At 40.5% G+C, this 6,781-nt stretch overlaps 1 protein-coding gene across 1 annotated transcript in view; it reads left to right on the top strand.

Moving 5' to 3' along the window:
• Positions 1-6,781, top strand: part of LOC109967841 (serine/threonine-protein kinase WNK1) — a 28,519-nt gene that overhangs the window by 16,339 nt on the left and 5,399 nt on the right. The window contains 13 exon segments of the mRNA XM_020613699.1: positions 879-967; positions 1,062-1,281; positions 1,377-1,478; positions 1,646-2,018; positions 2,140-2,315; positions 2,654-2,737; positions 3,155-3,190; positions 3,687-3,821; positions 5,167-5,246; positions 5,388-5,550; positions 5,638-5,754; positions 6,432-6,545; positions 6,650-6,698. Coding sequence (XP_020469355.1) covers positions 879-967; positions 1,062-1,281; positions 1,377-1,478; positions 1,646-2,018; positions 2,140-2,315; positions 2,654-2,737; positions 3,155-3,190; positions 3,687-3,821; positions 5,167-5,246; positions 5,388-5,550; positions 5,638-5,754; positions 6,432-6,545; positions 6,650-6,698 — 1,738 coding nt within the window.

The following is a 6,781-nucleotide window of genomic DNA, read 5'->3' as shown; positions in this document are numbered from 1 at the left end:
CTTGGCATTCCCCCGGAGGAGCTGGAGGAAGTGTCTGGAGAGAGGGAAGTCTGGGCATCTTTGCTTAGACTGCTGCCCCCGTGACCCGGTCCCGGATAAGCGGAGGAAAATGGATGGATGATTCATACACTTACAAGATTCTCATAGATAAAGAGGTTGAAACTGTTCCCAGACTGTTATCTACAAACTGAGCCTTGAAATCTACACAAATAGCTTATCATTAACTGCAAAGTCCAAATACTGAAGTCTTTACCATGTGATTCAGTTGAGGATTTGTTGCTTACCCAGTTGCTAAGTATCAGGTTGAGTTCATTTTATGAGCTACAAATGGCTTATACTGCAGAACGTCAAACACATCTGGCTCAGATGAGAATTGAAGTGATACTGTGGTGTATAGATAGTGTCACAGTCGTATTCTTTGGGGAGATGGGCTGTTCTGTCATTTCGGCTCAGCTGTTCAGCTCTGTCAGTCTTCCATTTTCCTGTAACACCAGGCAGTTTCCTTTTGCTATTTGCTCAATTCATCACCTCTCATCAGCTGTTCTCTGCTAACTTATCCTCTTTTTTTTTTTCTCCTCATCACTTAACATGTTGTAATCTTTAAGTGCCAGTAGGGAGAAAGTATACCATCCTTTTGAGATTATTTTAATGGTTTTCTGGGGAGATATTCTTTCTTAGAGGAAAACTCTTCAGACTGTGACTTTTGTGATGCATTCAAAACATGTCGAAAGATTAAGCATGATTAGTTAAAATTGTGGACAATTACAAATATTTTTGTGGGGGTAATGTAAGAAAACCCAACAGGGACAGGGGAGTTTCCAAAATAAGAAAAATGAGAATGAGAACCGTTCTCATTCATGATTCTGTGTTTCCTGTAGGGGGTGAAGCCGGGCAGCTTCGACAAGGTGGCCAGTCCTGAAGTGAAGGAGATCATTGAGGGATGTATTCGCCAGAACAAGGATGAAAGGTGTGTAACTTAAAAAGAGCTCAATTAACATGTTTAAGGTAGTCTAGGTCTCCATGAAAACACATTTGCTTACTATTTGTCTCTGGCTATTTAGGTATTCAATCAAGGATCTTCTGAACCATGCCTTCTTCCAGGAGGAGACTGGGGTGCGTGTGGAGTTGGCTGAGGAGGATGATGGAGAAATGGAGGCTATTAAGCTCTGGTTGAGAATTGAGGATATAAAGAAACTCAAGGGGAAGTACAAAGATAACGAAGCTATTGAGTTTTCTTTTGACCTCATCAAAGATGTTCCAGAGGATGTGGCTCAGGAAATGGTGAATTGAACTTTGAATCAGTCTGACAAAAATGTTTTCATAGCAGTTTTTGAGAGGTTCATTAGTGAATTCTGCATCATGTTTTTGTACTGTAGGTTGAGTCTGGTTATGTGTGTGAAGGAGACCACAAGACCATTGCAAAGGCCATTAAGGACAGGGTGTCTCTAATTAGTCGCAAGAGAGCACAGCGGCAGAAGGTGCGTCCATGCTGATCATATCTGTAGCTGATATTATATTATTGTTTGTAAGTGGTTTCCATGAACTTGTATCTTACTCAGCATGGCATTGTGCTGTGATGGTCACATGTTGCCCAGTAGTAGTCTCCTCAGAGATTTGAATGTATGTGCTGCTGATTGTCTTGAAGGTCAGAGAGGATCAGGAGAATAAAAGGCTAGAAGAAGAACTGCAGAGCCAGTTACAGGCAACACAGCAACCAGGCCAACAGTCTACAACGGAGGTGCCTCAGTCCCAGCCAGGGCCACAGTCTGCCTCTTGTATCCCTCCAAAACCAAACCAACACAGCTCACAGATATCCCAGCCTGCATCTCAGCAGAGCCTTCAGAGCTCCAACTACAACATTCCTCAGTCAACCCAACTGACTGGTATGGTACAGGGAGGACCTTATGTCCCTCAGTCCACTGGGCCAGTTCCAGCTCAGGGTCAGAGTGTGGCCACTATCCAACTGGAGTCAGAGGAGCTCGAGAATGAACAGTATCAACAATTGCATCACACTGGAGGTGTGTATCAAAGATGATTTATAGTCAGATACACTACAGCTATAGCCCACTGTATGATAAGAAATGGTTTGATTTTTGAAAGTGAATGTAATTATAGTCTTTCTAAATGAATCTTTTACAGTTAATCACATGGGAGACGGACTGCATGGTTCGTCTGTCCCCCCTGAGGCTCAGCTTCCTCAGCCTGGAACGTCGTACAGCTCCCCACCCAGTCAGCACCCTCAGCCCCAGCCCCAGCCCCAGGTCTCGTGCCCACAGACACAAAATGATCAAACACAACAGCAGCAGTTGCCAGTGGTGAGTCATGTTAAAAAAAGGACATAACCCTGTGTGTTGAAGACAATCAAAAGCTTTTCCCATGGTATATGCTCCACAAAATTAAGTGTGCATTTAATACAGTTCTCTTTTAACATAGAGACAAAATTTCTTTTTATACATTTTGTGTATTTGGCCACCATCCTTTCCCATATGGAATGTGCAGTTCTCTGTTCACAGTCCACTGCTAAAGCAGCCGTTACTAATTTATTGTCAAGAAGATAGTATAGACAGCCTTACTGTGTTAGTACACCTGATCAGCTAGTAATAGGAATTGCTGCAATCTACAGTCACTGTTGTTTCTCTCTCTGGTATACAAGGTCCAACCCCAGATGCAAGGTGTCCAGCCTGACATTACTCCTGTTGTACCCACCGGCCAGTCTGTTCCGGTGGCAACTCCACAGGTATGCATTGTACTGCATGTTTTAATGGCTTTTAAAGAGAAACTTGGTGCCAACTGAAAAGCATTGTTTCAGTTACCTTTGGCAAAAAGTTTCACGAATCTGTTGCATCTAACAACACAGCTAATAGTAATGTAAGTGTACACTGAATACACCTCAGTACGCTTCTTAATTACTACAGCAAATGTTAACTTCAACCACTCAGTATTGGCAAAAAGAGTTTTCAGAGGATGCTTTAAGGCCTATTGTAAGCCTTTAAAGCCTAAATGCTCTGATTCAGGTGGGTGTGTTGAAAGCAGCTGATGTTCCAAATCCCTGAGTTTTACACACTCTTCTGTTGTTTTTTTCTAGTTTGCTTTTGTTTTCTTTTTATTCCCAAGGGTCCTACTCTTATCTTGGTTTATGTTTTGTTTCTTATAGTACGGAGTTTACTACCAACCATCGCTTCCCCCTCAGGTAGATAAAATGACCAATTTTCCTGTTCCCACTTTAAATACACCCTCAACCTTTTAGATATCATGTCCTGGGAAACGAAACAAACATGTTGTCTGTATCGATCTCTGTGGCAGACTTAGCCTTTATGCTCAGTTTCCATGTTTGAGAAATTTTGACTTAGTTGTAGTAGGCTTTAAACATGGAATTTATTGTATCCAAACAAAAATATTATATCCAGTGCTATTTAAAACCTTGTTAGTGTCATTTGGATTGACATGCAATATACATGTCTTTAAAATACACTGCAGTTGACATTAAAGGTTTCTTTTACTTTGATTTCTGGACAAATAAATGGCCCATTTTTTGGAGCTACTGTATGTTATGTAGCAGGTAAGTGCATGTGGCATCGGAACAGAGCCAAAGTGAATCTCTGAACAATTTAGACTAGATAGAAACCAGGTTTTCAGATTTTATTCTTGTTCTTGCCGCTCCATCTTTATCTCTTCTATTCTTATAGATTCCCACCCAGCAAGTGATGATACCCCCATCATCTCAGTCATCTGCACCCCAACAGCCGCAACAGTCAGAGACCAGCACTGCGCTTCAGAGCAACACTTTACCACAGGCACAGACTGGAGCTCAACAGCCACAGGTAACGCACACGCACACACACTCCCCTACTCATACCTGAGCATGCAAATTTCTCTGCTCTTGCTTTAAGGTATTTGCTGACATATACAGGTATTTAACTTAACAATTTCACTATCTTGCTTGACCATCAAACAGTGGGAGGTCATGCTGTCCATGTTTGTTTGCAGTTTTCTAAATCCATTTTTTATCCTTTGTCTGTGGACATAGCTCTCATTACCACAACTGTCCCCTCCCTGTTTTTTTTTTTTTCTTCCACGTTTCTTCTCTGCATGCTGCTTTTTTTCTGCATGACTCTTAGTCTTGAGCCAGTCATTCAAGTCCTTCTATCTTGTCTCCTCCACTCAATGCAGAACACTTATAATTCCTCTAACAGGCCTCGTGCCTCTCTGTTCTGAAGGTACTCTATAGAGCACAAAAATTTGCGTGGGTGGTTGTTTCTGGGTCAGATGTGAAGCATTTGGTTTATACCTCCTTATATTGTTTCTCTTCTGGAAAGTACATTCATCCTTAAAGTATTTTTAGGGCACAAATTTTACACATTTGTTAATAGATTTATTTTAAGTAGCATTAAATGCATCATTTATGTAAGTTTTGTTTTAGAGCACCAGTAAATATGAGTAACATAAGGAGTACAGAACTTATCTGGCTCCAGAAATGTGGAATGTTTTTTTTCCCCACCCACATTTAAACCACCACAGACCAAAATATCCACTAAAATGTGAGAGCATTGAACAGTGTTTGTTTTCATGACTGTTAAATTTTGACCAAAATGTAAGCGATTTCATATCCTTCTGGCTGTTTGTTGCCAGGGGGCTTTACCTGGGGCTTAAAATCTTCCATGAAAATGATACCCTATTAGATAAATTTGTGTGTATGGAACAAATGCAATACATTTGATAACAGCTACAAAAATATGAAAATCACAGTGCTGGAAATACCCTGATGGGTGCAACTGGAAACTGATAGAACAGCAGTAACCTGTACAAACACAACTAATATTCATATAAACACCGCAGGGAAAAATGGCCACACTTAAAAGGAAATGAAGTGCAAACTCCATTGGATAGCAATATTTACTCTCAGCCTGAGAGTTGAATAATGGCTTCTTTTGCAGTAACCCACATACACAAACAAATTTATCCATGCCAAACAGTTCCATCTAGTGGATGGTCTGGTTTAGATCATAACATTTGCAATAAATAGTAAACACAAACTATGAAAATTAAAAATACATGTGAAAATAAATTAAAATTATTACAAATATTAGTATACAAATAACATTTTTTTTCATTTTGAGATTTGCATTTAATATGAAATACTTGATTTATTCATGATTTCTGTTTCAGGCCTCATCAAGTGTTACCCATTCGACACCAGTGGAGCAGCCAGCAGGATCCTCCCCTCTGGTGCCACCATCTGTAGAAAGGTGAGAAGGAAGTTATTTGTTAAAAAAAAAAAAAAAACAATGCAAAAAAACTGGGTTTGCCAGCACCACACAACTTGTCTGATCTCTTTCTCTCTCTGTGTGTCTCTCTCTCTCCCTCTCATGGATCCATGTGTATTTCAGCTGCCTGTCTGATGCTGCTTCAGGTCTTAGTGATGGTAATGATGGAAGTTCTACATCTGGAGGTCGACATGAAGGGCGCTCACTAAAGCGCTACCAGCGGCGATCTGTACGCAGTCGCTCCCGCCATGAGAAGACTGCAAAGGCGAAGCTCAATGTTCTCAGTGTACGGGTCTGAAGTGAAATGAAGAATTCATTCATATTTGTTTTTTATTATTTTTGTCAGTAAACAGTTTTAACAAATGTTTTGCAGATCTCTAATGTGGGAGACAGGGTAGCAGAGTGCCAGCTGGAAACACACAACAGGAAGATGGTGACCTTCAGATTTGACCTTGATGGTGATAATCCAGAGGAAATTGCACAGATCATGGTAGTGGGGTTTCTCTTATTTTTTGCCACTAAACACTGTTTACTGTCTAATGTTCATTTGTTACATTAAATATGCTCTATGTGCATTTATAATATATGCTACATATTCATGGAGTATACAGTTTTACTTGACTTCTCTCACAAAATTCCACTGAATCTGAAATTGTTGCAACTGAATAAAAACCAAGCCAATGAATAATTGGTGAACTGAGTGCTTCTCTGTTGTTCTAACAACTCCAACAGAGTGAGACGTCTTCGCAGGTAAAACTGTCGGTTGATCTCACATCAGTGATGGAAATGTAGCACATTTTGTGTGCACGCAAATGGTTATGAAGATCCATGGTCTGTTCGTCTGTTATGTTAAATATTACATAATAACTTTCACTAGCTTTTTAATTTAAAACCCAAAATACTGCCAGATGGGCAAAGAGATACTTTTAGCTGCAGCGCAATGTCAGCCCATTACCCCCATTACACAATGTCATATTCGCTGATTATTACCGCTGAATATCCGGAGCCCAAAAATTGCCATTTGGGACAGGGCTAAATAGTGCAGAGAGCTCATCTTGCTGTCTTTTTTTACTTTGTAATATCTGCTGAATCAACCAGTGACAGCGATCACGAGTATTCTGTGGAACCTTCATACAGTAGTAGAACTTCTTTTGCTTTTTGTTTCAGGTTGAGAGTGAGTTCATCTTGGAGAGTGAGCGAGAGTCCTTCATTGAGCAGGTCCGTGAAGTTATAGAAATGGCTGATGAGAAAGGCGATGGCATGAAGGAAGCATTTCCCAAGGTATTTCTTTACTTTACATCCTGTTAGTCAGATACCCATTATGACAGTTTTGATCTTCAGGTGCTCAACTTGAAGATTTCACCATAAGCATTTTCTCTTTGCAGATGAGTGATGTCCAACAACAGCCTGAGCTGTCTGTCCCCATGATGCCAGGTTAACAGACTTTTGAGCTTTTTATCCAGTTATTGATTTTTATGAGAGCCGGCTTCATCTCACAACTGACCTTTGTTTTTCTC

This window comes from Monopterus albus, unplaced genomic scaffold, assembly GCF_001952655.1.
Source record: "Monopterus albus unplaced genomic scaffold, M_albus_1.0 scaffold5.1, whole genome shotgun sequence".
Taxonomy (NCBI): Eukaryota; Metazoa; Chordata; class Actinopteri; order Synbranchiformes; family Synbranchidae; genus Monopterus; species Monopterus albus.
The sequence above is the reverse complement of the archived record's forward strand: the minus strand, read 5'-3'. Positions and strand labels throughout refer to the sequence as shown.